The sequence below is a fragment of the Oryctolagus cuniculus genome, chromosome 3 (assembly GCF_051225735.1).
Source record: "Oryctolagus cuniculus isolate XC-2025 breed Fujian yellow rabbit chromosome 3, ASM5122573v1, whole genome shotgun sequence".
NCBI classification, from domain to species: Eukaryota; Metazoa; Chordata; class Mammalia; order Lagomorpha; family Leporidae; genus Oryctolagus; species Oryctolagus cuniculus.
In genome coordinates, this window is record NC_142869.1 from 182,587,490 (window position 1) to 182,603,519 (window position 16,030).

Here is a 16,030-nt window from a genome sequence, read left to right on the forward strand (position 1 = left end):
GGCCTTCCGGGGGCGGGCCTTCCGGGGGCGGGCCCTCGGGGCCGCGGCGCGGGGGTGAGGAAGGTCGGGTGCAGGTAAGGCTGTCCTTGGCTTCGGGCGCTCGGCAGCGGGACGGGGGCGGAGGCTGCAGAGGTCCCGCCGGGGCCGCCGACCTCGCAGTCACTGGTGACCAGCTCGGGGTTTCGCCCGTCCGGCGGGGAGCCGAGCAGCCCCGCGGCTGCCGACGCCGCGTGTGGGGGGCGCGGGCGGACCGGGCCCGGCCGGGGGCGGCGGGGCTGCTGCCCCGGAGCGGCCGTGTGGGTCTCGGGCCAGGCGCACGCTCGTGGGCGGCAGCCTTCGCCCGGTCCCGGGCGGACCGAGCCGGCCCGGCGCCGTGGGAGCGGCAGGTTCCCCGCGAACTGTAACTTGTTCTCGGCGTTGAAGGCGCCATTCGGGGCTTCCCGCCCGCCCGCGGCCCGAGCCCTGCGTGTCGGCCTCCGCTCAGGCCGGCAGGGCTCGTGGGGCTTCTCTCTCCGCCACTGCCCCAAGTTGGCCTCACGCAGCGCCGGGCCCGGTGCGCGCTGACCGGCCTCCAGCCGTGCGCGGAGAGCCACCTGCGCCTCCACCGGCGCCGCACACGCCGAGCGCGCGCAGGAAGTCACGGGCGTGTCCGGGCCCACCTCGCTGTGTCCAGCCCCGCTGTCAGGTGCAGGGTCCGTGCCCACCTCGCCGTGTCCAGCCCCGCTGTCAGGTGCAGGGTCCAGGCCCACCTCGCCGTGTCCAGGCCCCGCTGTCAGGTGCAGGGTCCAGGCCCACCTTGCCGTGTCCAGCCCCGCTGTCAGGTGCAGGGTCCGGGCCCACCTCGCCGTGTCCAGCCCCGCTGTCAGGTACAGGGTCCGGGCCCACCTCGCCGTGTCCAGCCCCGCTGTCAGGTACAGGGTCCGGGCCCACCTCGCCGTGTCCAGCCCCGCTGTCTGGTCAGGGTCCAGGCCCACCTCGCCGTGTCCAGCCCCGCTGTCAGCTCTCAGGGTCCGGGCCCACCTCGCCGTGTCCAGCCCCGCTGTCAGGTGCAGGGTCCGGGCCCACTTCGCCATGTCCAGGCCTCGCTGTCAGGTGCAGGGTCCGGGCCCACTTCGCCGTGTCCAGCCCCCGCTGTCAGGTGCAGGGTCCGGGCCCACCTCGCCGTGTCCAGCCCCGCTGTCACGTGCAGGGTCCGGGCCCACTTCGCCGTGTCCAGCCCCGCTGTCAGGTGCAGGGTCCGGGCCCACTTCGCCGTGTCCAGCCCCGCTGTCAGGTACAGGGTCCGGGCCCACCTCGCCGTGTCCAGCCCCGCTGTCAGGTGCAGGGTCCAGGCCCACCTCGCCGTGTCCAGCCCCGCTGTCAGGTGCAGGGTCCGTGCCCACCTCGCCGTGTCCAGACCCGCTGTCAGCTCTCAGGGTCCAGGCCCACCTCGCCGTGTCCAGCCCCGCTGTCAGGTACAGGGTCCAGGCCCACCTCGCCGTGTCCAGCCCCGCTGTCACGTGCAGGGTCCGGGCCCACCCCGCCGTGTCCAGCCCCGCTGTCAGGTGCAGGGTCCAGGCCCACCTCGCCGTGTCCAGCCCCGCTGTCAGGTGCAGGGTCTGGGCCCACCTCGCCGTGTCCAGCCCCGCTGTCAGGTGCAGGGTCCAGGCCCACCTCGCCGTGTCCAGCCCCGCTGTCAGGTGCAGGGTCCGTGCCCACCTCGCCGTGTCCAGACCCGCTGTCAGCTCTCAGGGTCCAGGCCCACCTCGCCGTGTCCAGGCCCCGCTGTCAGGTGCAGGGTCCAGGCCCACCTCGCCGTGTCCAGCCCCGCTGTCAGGTGCAGGGTCCGGGCCCACCTCGCCGTGTCCAGCCCCGCTGTCAGGTGCAGGGTCCAGGCCCACCTCGCCGTGTCCAGCCCCGCTGTCAGGTGCAGGGTCCGGGCCCACCTCGCCGTGTCCAGCCCCGCTGTCAGGTGCAGGGTCCAGGCCCACCTCGCCGTGTCCAGCCCCGCTGTCAGGTGCAGGGTCCAGGCCCACCTCGCCGTGTCCAGCCCCTCTGTCAGCTCTCAGGGTCCAGGCCCACCTCGCCGTGTCCAGCCCCCTCTGTCAGCTGTCAATCTCCGGGCCCACCTCGCCGTGTCCAGCCCCTCTGTCAGCTCTCAGGGTCCAGGCCCACCTCGCCGTGTCCAGCCCCCTCTGTCAGCTGTCAATCTCCGGGCCCACCTCGCCGTGTCCAGGCCCCTCTGTCTGGTCAGGGTCCGGGGCTGGCAGAGAAGCGAACGAGAAAGGGAAAGCAGGACAGGGCCCACAGGGACCCCGGGACAGGTGGTGGCATGGAGGGGCACAGCCCGGCGCCCAGACCTCTCCCACTGCCAGCCTTCAGGTGGCGCTGTTGGCCTGAGGCCGCCTGGTTGATTGGCAGAGTGGTAGGTGGTCTGAGGGGCCAGCCCCTGCCTGCTCTCCTGAGGAACCCGAGGTGGGCATTAAACATGGCTCGGTCTGTTTGCTTGGAAGGGCTAATCTGGAATCTACTGGGCACCATTCCCGTGCAGGCGCTTCTCTTTTGTGTTCTTCTTTTGGGTTTGTTGAGATTCCTCCATTAGGTGAGTTTATTTGGACATCAGCTTCTTTCTTAGCCAGCAGATTCTCATGTCACTACCAAAATTTCACATCAGTTGGCATGTCCTGCCAATAGTAAGCCTTACATTTGGTCTGGAATGGGGTGGGATAGTTAGCCCAGCGGCAGTATTCTTGATTTGTGTGTATCCCAGTATGGCTTTTGATATCTATGAGCTGTAATTTTTACACATAACAGATACTATTCTTAAACCTATCTGAACATTCTGTGCCCCCCAAAGAAAAAGTTACTCTTTTCAGCTAATGAGAACCTAGGCAGTGTGCGTTAAAGCAGAATATTTAAGATGAAAGATGAGTGACATCGCAATTCTTAAGTACCTTCTGTCCAGGAATAAAATGAGTCTTTGAGCTGTTGAGTTTATTTCCACAGAACTGCTGTTTTTCCCCAAAGACTAAGTCTCTAGGCAGAATTCAGTCCAGTAACCTAGAGGCCAGATGAGCTCATAACTCATTAGCAGTTCACGGAACCATCTGGAGCCCTTGAGAACAGTGTTCCGAGGACTGGGAATAAAGACCGCCGTGTGCTTACCTCTCTTGCACGATTCCCCTAGAGGGCTGGTGGGCGGCACGTGTATCCCAGAGACTGCCGAGGCGGGTGTTTTCTGTGGCAGGGTAACTGGTCTCCCTGCGCCCTCCGTCCGGCCTGCAGGAGCTAAATGGATATTGCGTCACAACAGTTCACTGTGGAAAGGGCAGGACGGCAGAGAAATAATCATTGTGAACACAAACTGTACGGGTCGCAAAAGTACCGCATGCGAAGGAAATGGCCGTGTGCACTGTGGTCTCTCGGCTCTGAGGCATGCGCTGCCCACAGTGTGCACTGACTCGTGCGTGGCTCGCTGTGTCTTCGTTTTCTGAACTGTTCATTACATAATCTTGTAGTGCTTTATACTAACCTGTGTGTCTTTCCTCTCCTTTCCTGTAGATACTCTTGCTCCTTGCTGCCCGAGAAATGTCTTTGCTTTCAGAATATGCCTTGCGCATGACTCGGCTGAGTGCCCGGCTGTTTGGAGAAGTTGCCAGGCCCACTGACTCCAAGTCTATGAAAGTGGTGAAACTGTTCAGTGAGCAGCCGCTGGCCAAGAGGAAGGAGACTTACGACTGGTATCCCAATCACAACACGTACTTTGCGCTCATGGGGATCCTCCGTTTTCATGGCCTCTACAGGTGATCACAAAAAAAAAAACAAACAAACAAAAACCACCAAGAGGGACTTCTGAGATTTCTTTTTTAGTAGCTGGACAAAGGAAAACATTAGTCTTCTGTTACTGCAGTTCTGTGATTATTGTAATAGAGTCCGGGCGGTTCAAAAGGTCCAGCGTGGGGAGTCGGTATTTGGCATGAGGGTTAAGACACCACTTGGAACACCTGATCCTGTATCTGAGTAGTTGGATTGCAGTCTCCCCTCTGCTGCCAATTCCACCTGGCTGCTAACGTGCACCCTGGGGGCAGCAGGCGATGGCTCAGGTACTCAGGTCCCTGCCACCCAGGTGGGAGACCTGGGTTGAGTTCTCGTCTCCTGGCTTCAGCCTGGCCCAGCCCTGGCTGTTGAAGGCATTTGGAGTAAGGACCAGCGATGAGAGGCTTCTCTCTGTCTTACCTCTCTCCACCTTTCAAATAAATAGAAGCATAAATAAAAATTCAATTTGTGGTGAGAAAGGCTTCTTTCAATATATCCATATTGGGCAAATCAAAAGCAAAAAGAAACCTTTCGGAAAACATAGTTTATGTCTAAAATGTGAATAGATGCTGACCTGTAGAGAGACATTTAGTTATTCATTAGGCTGCAGAGGAAAGACCGCGGAGCCCGGGTGGCGGGGGCAGCGGTCTCTCAGACGAGCGGATCCCTGCCCCACACCTGATCTGCTCCTTGGCTGAAGTGTGGGAACCTTTCCCCTTCTGTTGGCACTGTTACTTCCTCCCACTCTTCTGGCATTTTTGTACCCTGTTTGATGTTAATTTGGTCTAAATAAGTTTTAGTTTGCCTTTAAGGATAATATGTGAATCACACAGGCTCTTAACACTGTACCTGTGTATGTATAGGAAGTGGGTACTTACACTTCTAGAAAAAAGATCAAATACCTATTTGACCAACCTTTAAAAAATTTAATTACCAAACTAATACATGTTCATTACAAAAGAATTCAAACAGTACAAAATTATCTAACATTAAAATACCTACCATCCTTTTAAAAATGTAACATGTTTTAATTGGACTTGTCTTTAGTAACAATTCAAAAGTTAATTGGGACCATTCATTTTAATATGATAAACTGACAACACATGATACTAAAGGTTATCAGATAGCTAACAGTTGCTACATGGATCTATCCAACAGGTATGGCTTCAGTTCCTTGCATGTGGGCACTCAGGGAACAGCAATGAACAAAATAGATTTCCGTAGTAAACATACTAGAAATTATACCCCATGGTCTTTTGAGTATCCGGAATTGCTTTGGGACTATCTCCCTTGCTATTAGTCTGGGCTCAGAAAATAAAAATTTTATTATGACCCAAAATAAAATAGTGAAATGCAGCCGGCGCCGCAGCTCACTAGGCTAATCCTCCGCCTAGCGGCGCCGGCACACCGGGTTCGAGTCCCGGTCGGGGCGCCGGATTCTGTCCCGGTGCCCCTCTTCCAGGCCAGCCCTCTGCTGTGGCCAGGGAGTGCAGTGGAGGATGGCCCAGGTGCTTGGGCCCTGCACCCCATGGGAGACCAGGAAAAGCACCTGGCTCCTGGCTCCTGCCATCGGATCAGCGCGGTGCGCCGGCCGCAGCGCGCCGGCCGCGGCGGCCATTGGAGGGTGAACCAACGGCAAAGGAAGACCTTTCTCTCTGTCTCTCTCTCTCACTGTCCACTCTGCCTGTCAAAAAAAAAAAAAAAAAAAAATAGTGAAATGCAGACCTCCCAAGTAGAAGATTGTAACCCATGATAAAGTCATATTCTATTTTAATTTCTCTGCTGCTGTTCTCCATTTGCTTGAAAAATAAAGGTGTGGCTATCTTTGGGGACGGGGGAAAATACTTAGCATTTAATTATCCCTGGAAAAGCCAAATGTTTTCATGTATTTAATCACTGGTTATGGTAAATGGCAACTTGAATGCTGGCCTCCTGTGGCACCAGGCAGTATTATACTAGACAGTCCCTTCAGCAAAGAAAGTATTCAGATCTGCAAGGGGAGGGAAGCACAGGTTCTCAGAGTAATCCATGCGCTCGCTAACCAGGTGCTTGGCCTGCTCATCCACAGAGACAGAGCCCCCTGCAACGTGGAGCATCTCTGTCCAGGCAGACTTAGAGCTGGCTGAGCAGGACCCAGAGTCCTGACAGTGCCGCAGTGGGTGGGAGAGGCCAGTTCCGGGATCGGCCCCACACGAAGGTGCGAGTGAGCCACCAGATGCCTGGGGAACAGCTTGCAAGGCAGAGCCAAGGGCAGAGTAAAGGCCTGCCTGGGAGTGTGTCTGGACTGTTCCGGGAGTACCTCAGGCAGAGCAAAGGCCTGCGTGGGGAGTGTGTCTGGACTGTTCCGGGAGTACCTCAGAGTAAAGGCCTGCGTGGGGGGTGTGTCTGGGATGTTCCTGGAGTACCTCAGGCAGAGTAAAGGCCTGCGTGGGGAGTGTGTCTGGACTGTTCCGGGAGTACCTCAGGCAGAGTAAAGGCCTGTGTGGGGGGTGTGTCTGGACTGTTCCGTGAATACCTCAGGCAGAGTAAAGGCCTGCGTGGGGAGTGTGTCTGGACTGTTCCGGGAGTACCTCAGGCAGATAAAAGGCCTGCGTGGGGAGTGTGTCTGGACTGTTCCGGGAGTACCTCAGGCAGAGCAAAGGCCTGCGTGGGGAATGTGTCTGGACTGTTCCGGGAGTACCTCAGGCAGAGTAAAGGCCTGCGTGGGGAGTGTGTCTGGACTGTTCCGGGAGTACCTCAGGCAGAGTAAAGGCCTGCGTGGGGGGTGTGTCTGGACTGTTCCGGGAGTACCTCAGAGTAAAGGCCTGCGTGGGGAGTGTGTCTGGACTGTTCCGGGAGTACCTCAGGCAGAGTAAAGGCCCGTGTGGGGAGTGTGTCTGGACTGTTCCGGGAGTACCTCAGGCAGAGTAAAGGCCTGCGTGGGGGGTGTGTCTGGACTGTTCCGGGAGTACCTCAGGCAGAGTAAAGGCCCGCATGGGGGGTGTGTCTGGACTGTTCCGGGAGTACCTCAGACAGAGTAAAGGCCTGCGTGGGGGGTGTGTCTGGACTGTTCCGGGAGTACCTCAGGCAGAGTAAAGGCCTGCGTGGGGGGTGTGTCTGGGATGTTCCTGGAGTACCTCAGGCAGAGTAAAGGCCTGCGTGGGGGGTGTGTCTGGACTGTTCCGGGAGTACCTCAGACAGAGTAAAGGCCTGCGTGGGGGTGTGTCTGGAATGTTCCGGGAGTACCTCAGGCAGAGCAAAGGCCTGCCTGGGAGTGTGTCTGGACTGTTCCAGGAGTACCTCAGGCAGATAAAAGGCCTGCGTGGGGAGTGTGTCTGGACTGTTCCGGGAGTACCTCAGGCAGAGTAAAGGCCTGCGTGGGGGGTGTGTCTGGACTGTTCCGGGAGTACCTCAGGCAGAGTAAAGGCCTGCGTGGGGGGTGTGTCTGGACTGTTCCGGGAGTACCTCAGGCAGAGTAAAGGCCCGCGTGGGGGGTGTGTCTGGACTGTTCCGGGAGTACCTCAGGCAGAGTAAAGGCCTGCGTGGGGAGTGTGTCTGGACTGTTCCGGGAGTACCTCAGAGTAAAGGCCTGCGTGGGGGGTATGTCTGGGATGTTCCTGGAGTACCTCAGGCAGAGTAAAGGCCTGCGTGGGGGGTGTGTCTGGACTGTTCCGGGAGTACCTCAGACAGAGTAAAGGCCTGCGTGGGGGGTGTGTCTGGAATGTTCCAGGAGTACCTCAGGCAGAGCAAAGGCCTGCCTGGGAGTGTGTCTGGACTGTTCCGGGAGTACCTCAGGCAGATAAAAGGCCTGCGTGGGGAGTGTGTCTGGACTGTTCCGGGAGTACCTCAGGCAGAGTAAAGGCCTGCGTGGGGGGTGTGTCTGGACTGTTCCGTGAATACCTCAGGCAGAGTAAAGGCCTGCGTGGGGAGTGTGTCTGGACTGTTCCGGGAGTACCTCAGGCAGAGTAAAGGCCTGCGTGGGGAGTGTGTCTGGACTGTTCCGGGAGTACCTCAGGCAGAGTAAAGGCCTGCGTGGGGAGTGTGTCTGGACTGTTCCGGGAGTACCTCAGGCAGAGCAAAGGCCTGCGTGGGGAGTGTGTCTGGACTGTTCCGGGAGTACCTCAGGCAGAGTAAAGGCCTGCGTGGGGAGTGTGTCTGGACTGTTCCGGGAGTACCTCAGGCAGAGTAAAGGCCTGCGTGGGGGGTGTGTCTGGAATGTTCCAGGAGTACCTCAGGCAGAGCAAAGGCCTGCCTGGGAGTGTGTCTGGACTGTTCCGGGAGTACCTCAGGCAGATAAAAGGCCTGCGTGGGGAGTGTGTCTGGACTGTTCCGGGAGTACCTCAGGCAGAGTAAAGGCCTGCGTGGGGGGTGTGTCTGGACTGTTCCGTGAATACCTCAGGCAGAGTAAAGGCCTGCGTGGGGGGTGTGTCTGGACTGTTCCGGGAGTACCTCAGAGTAAAGGCCCACGTGGGGAGTGTGTCTGGACTGTTCTGGGAGTACCTCAGGCAGAGTAAAGGCCTGCGTGGGGGGTGTGTCTGGACTGTTCCGGGAGTACCTCAGAGTAAAGGCCTGCGTGGGGAGTGTGTCTGGACTGTTCCGGGAGTACCTCAGGCAGAGTAAAGGCCCGCGTGGGGGGTGTGTCTGGACTGTTCCGGGAGTACCTCAGGCAGAGTAAAGGCCTGCGTGGGGGATGTGTCTGGACTGTTCCGGGAGTACCTCAGGCAGAGTAAAGGCCTGCGTGGGGGTGTGTCTGGACTGTTCCGTGAATACCTCAGGCAGAGTAAAGGCCTGCGTGGGGGGTGTGTCTGGACTGTTCCGGGAGTACCTCAGGCAGAGTAAAGGCCCGCGTGGGGAGTGTGTCTGGACTGTTCCGGGAGTACCTCAGGCAGAGTAAAGGCCCGCGTGGGGAGTGTGTCTGGACTGTTCCGGGAGTACCTCAGACAGAGTAAAGGCCTGCGTGGGGGGTGTGTCTGGACTGTTCCGTGAATACCTCAGAGTAAAGGCCTGCGTGGGGGGTGTGTCTGGACTGTTCCGGGAGTACCTCAGGCAGAGTAAAGGCCTGCGTGGGGGGTGTGTCTGGACTGTTCCGGGAGTACCTCAGGCAGAGTAAAGGCCTGCGTGGGGGGTGTGTCTGGACTGTTCCGGGAGTACCTCAGGCAGAGTAAAGGCCTGCATGGGGGTGTGTCTGGACTGTTCCGGGAGTACCTCAGGCAGAGTAAAGGCCTGCGTGGGGGGTGTGTCTGGACTGTTCCGGGAGTACCTCAGGCAGAGTAAAGGCCTGCGTGGGGGGTGTGTCTGGACTGTTCCGGGAGTACCTCAGGCAGAGTAAAGGCCTGCATGGGGGTGTGTCTGGACTGTTCCGGGAGTACCTCAGGCAGAGTAAAGGCCCGCGTGGGGGGTGTGTCTGGACTGTTCCGGGAGTACCTCAGGCAGAGTAAAGGCCTGCGTGGGGGGTGTGTCTGGACTCTTCCGGGAGTACCTCAGGCAGAGTAAAGGCCTGCGTGGGGGGTGTGTCTGGACTGTTCCGGGAGTACCTCAGGCAGAGTAAAGGCCTGCGTGGGGAGTGTGTCTGGACTGTTCCGGGAGTACCTCAGGCAGAGTAAAGGCCTGTGTGGGGGGTGTGTCTGGACTGTTCCGTGAATACCTCAGGCAGAGTAAAGGCCTGCGTGGGGAGTGTGTCTGGACTGTTCCGGGAGTACCTCAGGCAGATAAAAGGCCTGCGTGGGGAGTGTGTCTGGACTGTTCCGGGAGTACCTCAGGCAGAGCAAAGGCCTGCGTGGGGAATGTGTCTGGACTGTTCCGGGAGTACCTCAGGCAGAGTAAAGGCCTGCGTGGGGAGTGTGTCTGGACTGTTCCGGGAGTACCTCAGGCAGAGTAAAGGCCTGCGTGGGGGGTGTGTCTGGACTGTTCCGGGAGTACCTCAGGCAGAGTAAAGGCCTGCGTGGGGAGTGTGTCTGGACTGTTCCGGGAGTACCTCAGGCAGAGTAAAGGCCCGTGTGGGGAGTGTGTCTGGACTGTTCCGGGAGTACCTCAGGCAGAGTAAAGGCCTGCGTGGGGGGTGTGTCTGGACTGTTCCGGGAGTACCTCAGGCAGAGTAAAGGCCCGCATGGGGGGTGTGTCTGGACTGTTCCGGGAGTACCTCAGACAGAGTAAAGGCCTGCGTGGGGGGTGTGTCTGGACTGTTCCGGGAGTACCTCAGGCAGAGTAAAGGCCTGCGTGGGGGGTGTGTCTGGGATGTTCCTGGAGTACCTCAGGCAGAGTAAAGGCCTGCGTGGGGGGTGTGTCTGGACTGTTCCGGGAGTACCTCAGACAGAGTAAAGGCCTGCGTGGGGGTGTGTCTGGAATGTTCCGGGAGTACCTCAGGCAGAGCAAAGGCCTGCCTGGGAGTGTGTCTGGACTGTTCCAGGAGTACCTCAGGCAGATAAAAGGCCTGCGTGGGGAGTGTGTCTGGACTGTTCCGGGAGTACCTCAGGCAGAGTAAAGGCCTGCGTGGGGGGTGTGTCTGGACTGTTCCGGGAGTACCTCAGGCAGAGTAAAGGCCTGCGTGGGGGGTGTGTCTGGACTGTTCCGGGAGTACCTCAGGCAGAGTAAAGGCCCGCGTGGGGGGTGTGTCTGGACTGTTCCGGGAGTACCTCAGGCAGAGTAAAGGCCTGCGTGGGGAGTGTGTCTGGACTGTTCCGGGAGTACCTCAGAGTAAAGGCCTGCGTGGGGGGTATGTCTGGGATGTTCCTGGAGTACCTCAGGCAGAGTAAAGGCCTGCGTGGGGGGTGTGTCTGGACTGTTCCGGGAGTACCTCAGACAGAGTAAAGGCCTGCGTGGGGGGTGTGTCTGGAATGTTCCAGGAGTACCTCAGGCAGAGCAAAGGCCTGCCTGGGAGTGTGTCTGGACTGTTCCGGGAGTACCTCAGGCAGATAAAAGGCCTGCGTGGGGAGTGTGTCTGGACTGTTCCGGGAGTACCTCAGGCAGAGTAAAGGCCTGCGTGGGGGGTGTGTCTGGACTGTTCCGTGAATACCTCAGGCAGAGTAAAGGCCTGCGTGGGGAGTGTGTCTGGACTGTTCCGGGAGTACCTCAGGCAGAGTAAAGGCCTGCGTGGGGAGTGTGTCTGGACTGTTCCGGGAGTACCTCAGGCAGAGCAAAGGCCTGCGTGGGGAGTGTGTCTGGACTGTTCCGGGAGTACCTCAGGCAGAGTAAAGGCCTGCGTGGGGAGTGTGTCTGGACTGTTCCGGGAGTACCTCAGGCAGAGTAAAGGCCTGCGTGGGGGGTGTGTCTGGAATGTTCCAGGAGTACCTCAGGCAGAGCAAAGGCCTGCCTGGGAGTGTGTCTGGACTGTTCCGGGAGTACCTCAGGCAGATAAAAGGCCTGCGTGGGGAGTGTGTCTGGACTGTTCCGGGAGTACCTCAGGCAGAGTAAAGGCCTGCGTGGGGGGTGTGTCTGGACTGTTCCGTGAATACCTCAGGCAGAGTAAAGGCCTGCGTGGGGGGTGTGTCTGGACTGTTCCGGGAGTACCTCAGAGTAAAGGCCCACGTGGGGAGTGTGTCTGGACTGTTCTGGGAGTACCTCAGGCAGAGTAAAGGCCTGCGTGGGGGGTGTGTCTGGACTGTTCCGGGAGTACCTCAGAGTAAAGGCCTGCGTGGGGAGTGTGTCTGGACTGTTCCGGGAGTACCTCAGGCAGAGTAAAGGCCCGCGTGGGGGGTGTGTCTGGACTGTTCCGGGAGTACCTCAGGCAGAGTAAAGGCCTGCGTGGGGGATGTGTCTGGACTGTTCCGGGAGTACCTCAGGCAGAGTAAAGGCCTGCGTGGGGGTGTGTCTGGACTGTTCCGTGAATACCTCAGGCAGAGTAAAGGCCTGCGTGGGGGGTGTGTCTGGACTGTTCCGGGAGTACCTCAGGCAGAGTAAAGGCCCGCGTGGGGAGTGTGTCTGGACTGTTCCGGGAGTACCTCAGGCAGAGTAAAGGCCCGCGTGGGGAGTGTGTCTGGACTGTTCCGGGAGTACCTCAGACAGAGTAAAGGCCTGCGTGGGGGGTGTGTCTGGACTGTTCCGTGAATACCTCAGAGTAAAGGCCTGCGTGGGGGGTGTGTCTGGACTGTTCCGGGAGTACCTCAGGCAGAGTAAAGGCCTGCGTGGGGGGTGTGTCTGGACTGTTCCGGGAGTACCTCAGGCAGAGTAAAGGCCTGCGTGGGGGGTGTGTCTGGACTGTTCCGGGAGTACCTCAGGCAGAGTAAAGGCCTGCATGGGGGTGTGTCTGGACTGTTCCGGGAGTACCTCAGGCAGAGTAAAGGCCTGCGTGGGGGGTGTGTCTGGACTGTTCCGGGAGTACCTCAGGCAGAGTAAAGGCCTGCGTGGGGGGTGTGTCTGGACTGTTCCGGGAGTACCTCAGGCAGAGTAAAGGCCTGCATGGGGGTGTGTCTGGACTGTTCCGGGAGTACCTCAGGCAGAGTAAAGGCCCGCGTGGGGGGTGTGTCTGGACTGTTCCGGGAGTACCTCAGGCAGAGTAAAGGCCTGCGTGGGGGGTGTGTCTGGACTCTTCCGGGAGTACCTCAGGCAGAGTAAAGGCCTGCGTGGGGGGTGTGTCTGGACTGTTCCGGGAGTACCTCAGGCAGAGTAAAGGCCTGCGTGGGGAGTGTGTCTGGACTGTTCCGGGAGTACCTCAGGCAGAGTAAAGGCCTGCGTGGGGGGTGTGTCTGGACTGTTCCGTGAATACCTCAGGCAGAGTAAAGGCCCGCGTGGGGGGTGTGTCTGGACTGTTCCGGGAGTACCTCAGGCAGAGTAAAGGCCCGCGTGGGGAGTGTGTCTGGACTGTTCCGGGAGTACCTCAGGCAGAGTAAAGGCCCGCGTGGGGAGTGTGTCTGGACTGTTCCGGGAGTACCTCAGGCAGAGTAAAGGCCTGCGTGGGGGGTGTGTCTGGACTGTTCCGGGAGTACCTCAGGCAGAGTAAAGGCCTGCATGGGGGGTGTGTCTGGACTGTTCCGTGAATACCTCAGGCAGAGTAAAGGCCTGCGTGGGGAGTGTGTCTGGACTGTTCCGGGAGTACCTCAGGCAGAGTAAAGGCCTGCGTGGGGAGTGTGTCTGGACTGTTCCGGGAGTACCTCAGGCTAAGGGGAGAGCAGTAAGCCAATAGCAAGGGGTTGTCGGGGGCAGGATAAGGACGGGGGCTTTTGCTCAGGGTTAAAGTGGGGAGCATTCACGGGACTGGTACAGCTCCTCTGGATGTTGGGGACCCCGGCACTTTGTGCTCCTTGAGCTGAGCATGTGCCCTGTGAAAGTCAGACAGGCACAGTGACCCAAGAGAAAATACTAGATTGGTGTGCTTTTCCAGTCTGGTTACTTTTACTTCTTTGCTTCACCATTCAGAGATGAGCACCAAGATTTTAAGGAGGAGCAAGTACGTCTGAAGAAGCTGCGTGGGAAGGGGAAACCCAAGAAAGGAGAAGGGAAGAGAGCCACGAAGAAGAAGTAGTGCCGGCCTTGGAGAGAGAGCTGCTCAGGACAGAGAGGAAAGCGTGTGTCTGCGCAGATGCCTCGTTCCCCTCGGAGCGTAGCTGGAGGAACACGCTCACCATGCCCACGTCTGACCCAGGGAAGCACTCTGATTCTGCAGAATTACTCGGTGCTGGCTTTATAATCTCATGTTCACCTAACTGATGAAATGGATATATAAATTGCTGTCTGATGACTTGTTTGGGGCGGGAGTAGAGGGAAGCCTCCTTGAGTGTCAGAGTTTCCTCCTCACTCTTCCTGCCTCCCCACTGACTTAACCCTGACTTCTTTCCTCTCTGCCATTCAGCCACTGTCTCCACCTCCAAGCCCACAAACTCTGCCTCTCCACCTGCTCCTCTGAGAATACCTAATAAGAAATGGGTGGATTAAAAAACCAGCTGAAAGAGTATTGAATACCTGTTTACTGTGCAGAAGGTATTAGGCCCTACTAGTGCAGTGGTTAACAAGAGAAGCAAGCCTTATCTCATAGAACTTTCAATCCTATGGAAGAGACTACTACTTAATTATTACTACTATTACTTAAAATTGTATTAAATGCTACAAAAGAAAAAGCCAGACTCAGGGGCCAGCGCCTGCCATGCCAGCATCCCATGTGGGTGCTGGTTCAAATCCTGGTTGCTCCACTGCCGATCCAGCTCTCTGCTATGGCCTGGGAAGGCAGTGGAGGATGGCCCAGGTCCTTGGGCCCCTGGACCCGCGTGGGGGAACGGGGGGAAGCTCCTGGCTTCTGGCTTTGGATTGGTGCAGCTCCCGTTGCAGCCATTTGGGGAATGGGCAAGCAGATGGAAGACCTCTCCCTCCCCCTCCTCCTCTCTCTCCCCCCTCCTCTCTCTCCTCCTCCTCCTCTCTCTTTGTAATTCTGACTTTCAAATAAATAAATCTTTAAAAAAAAAATAAGAAAAAGCCAGACTTCTTTGAAAGTATGAATTAATGGCTAGATGGATCCAAAGAGAGCCAAAGCCCAAAACTCATTTGAGCTTAAGGACAGCCTCACTGAAGAAATGTTTAGGGGGTGGCACTGTGGCGTAGTGGGCTAAGCCGCACCAGCATCCCATGTGAGTGCTGGTTCAAGTCCCAGCTGCTCTACTTCCGATGCAGCGCCCTGCTAATTCTCCTGGGAAAGAAGCAGAAGATGCCCAAGTCCTTGGGCCCCTGCACCCATGTGGGAGACGGGAGACCAGACAAAGCTCGTGGCTCCTGGCTTCAGCCTGGCCCAGCCCTGGCCATTGTGGCCAGTTGGGGAGTGAACCAGAAGATAGAAGATCTCTGCCTTGCCCTCTTTCTAACTCTTTCAAATAAGTAAATCTTCTTTAAAAAAGACCTTTAGGCTGAGCCTCAAAGGCTAAATTAGAGCCAGATGAGTGTCAATTGGTCTAGTTAAGACACTAGTGTCAGTTTTGTGGCACAACAAGTTAAGCCATCACCTGTGATGCCAGCATCCCATATTAGCACAGGTTCAAGTCCCAGCTGCTCCACTTCTGACCCAGCTCCCTGCTAATGTGCCTGGGAAAACAGCAGAAGGTGGCATGAGTGCTTGGAGCCCTGCACCCACGTGGGAGGCCCAGATGGGAGTTTCTGGCTCCTGTCGTCAGCCTGACCCAGGCCTGGCCATTGTGGCCATCCAATAGATGGAAGATCTCTGCCTCTCTAACTCTGCCTTTGAAATAAATTAATCTTAAAAAAAGAAAAATACATGGAAACACCATGTCTCAGTACCTGTGTCTGCTCCCTGGCTCTGGCTCAGACCCCACCCTGGGAAGCAGTGGTGGCAGCACAAGTGATTGGGTCCCTGTCGGCTGTGTGGAGGAGCTGGCTCAGGGCATTGGGGGAGTGAACTAGCAGATAGGAGTCTCTCCCCCTCCCAAATAGCCACAAGAAAACTGGTGAGAAAGTGGGGCAAATACAGCACCATTTGCTAACTGTCCTGTACAGAGAACTGGAAATAGGCTACGTGGTTGGCCATAGGAAGCAGACCCGAGGCCAGGCCTTGAAGGGCTTTCAAGTTCTGTGAAGAGGCCTGGACTTAGCCAGCCTCGTCAGAGGTCAGAGTGTCTAAGACATATTTCTGCTAGTGGTTGCTCTCATGTATAGTTGTGGCGCTACCTGCTGATTGTACTGCTTTCTAGCACTGAGTCTCCAGAGAGGTTGTGGGCCTGCTCTGATTTCTTTTTTCCAACAGTTATTCTGAAATTTAGCACCGTCTAGTACTTGAGGTACTTTTACTTTTTTATTGTAAGAAACAAAATGGGGCCGGCGCCACGGCTCAATAGGCTAATCCCCCGCCTTGCAGCGCCGGCACACCGGGTTCTAGTCCCGGTTGGGGCACCGGATTCTGTCCCGGTTGCTCCTCTTCCAGGCCAGCTCTCTGCTGTGGCCCGGGAGTGCAGTGCAGGATGACCCAGGTGCTTGGGCCCTGCACCCCATGGGAGACCAGGAGAAGCACCTGGCTCCTGCCTTTGGATCAGCGCAGTGCACTGACCGCAGTGCGCTGGCTGCACCGGCCATTGGAGGGTGAACCAATGGTAAAGGAAGACCTTTCTCTCTGTCTCTCTCTCTATCACTGTCCACTCTGCCTGTCAAAAATAAAAAAATAAAATTAAAAAGAAACATAATGTACCATCTTAACCATGCTTACGTGCACAGCACATTAGTGTTAACCATACGCTCATTATTGTGCTAAAGTACTTCTACCTCTCTTGGGCAAAGAGAGGAAAATATATAGGAGTAAATGTAGCATCTGCCCCAGCTATAAATTGAT

At 57.4% G+C, this 16,030-nt stretch overlaps 1 protein-coding gene across 2 annotated transcripts; it reads left to right on the top strand.

Annotated features, from left to right (window-relative positions):
* Positions 1 to 29: 29 nt before the first annotated feature.
* Positions 30 to 14,175, top strand: MRPS33 (mitochondrial ribosomal protein S33). 2 transcript variants are annotated; one of them, XM_089328678.1, is made up of 3 exons: positions 30 to 165; positions 3,541 to 3,782; positions 13,126 to 14,175. In XM_089328678.1, the coding sequence occupies exons 2-3, from the start codon at positions 3,568 to 3,570 to the stop codon at positions 13,229 to 13,231; spliced, it is 321 nt and encodes a 106-aa protein (XP_089184804.1). In that variant the 5' UTR covers positions 30 to 165; positions 3,541 to 3,567; the 3' UTR covers positions 13,232 to 14,175. The 2 variants fall into 2 exon arrangements, with proteins under 2 accessions (XP_089184804.1, XP_002722909.2); XM_002722863.6 differs by having other exon boundaries at positions 30 to 74.
* The last annotated feature ends 1,855 nt before the right edge of the window (positions 14,176 to 16,030 follow it).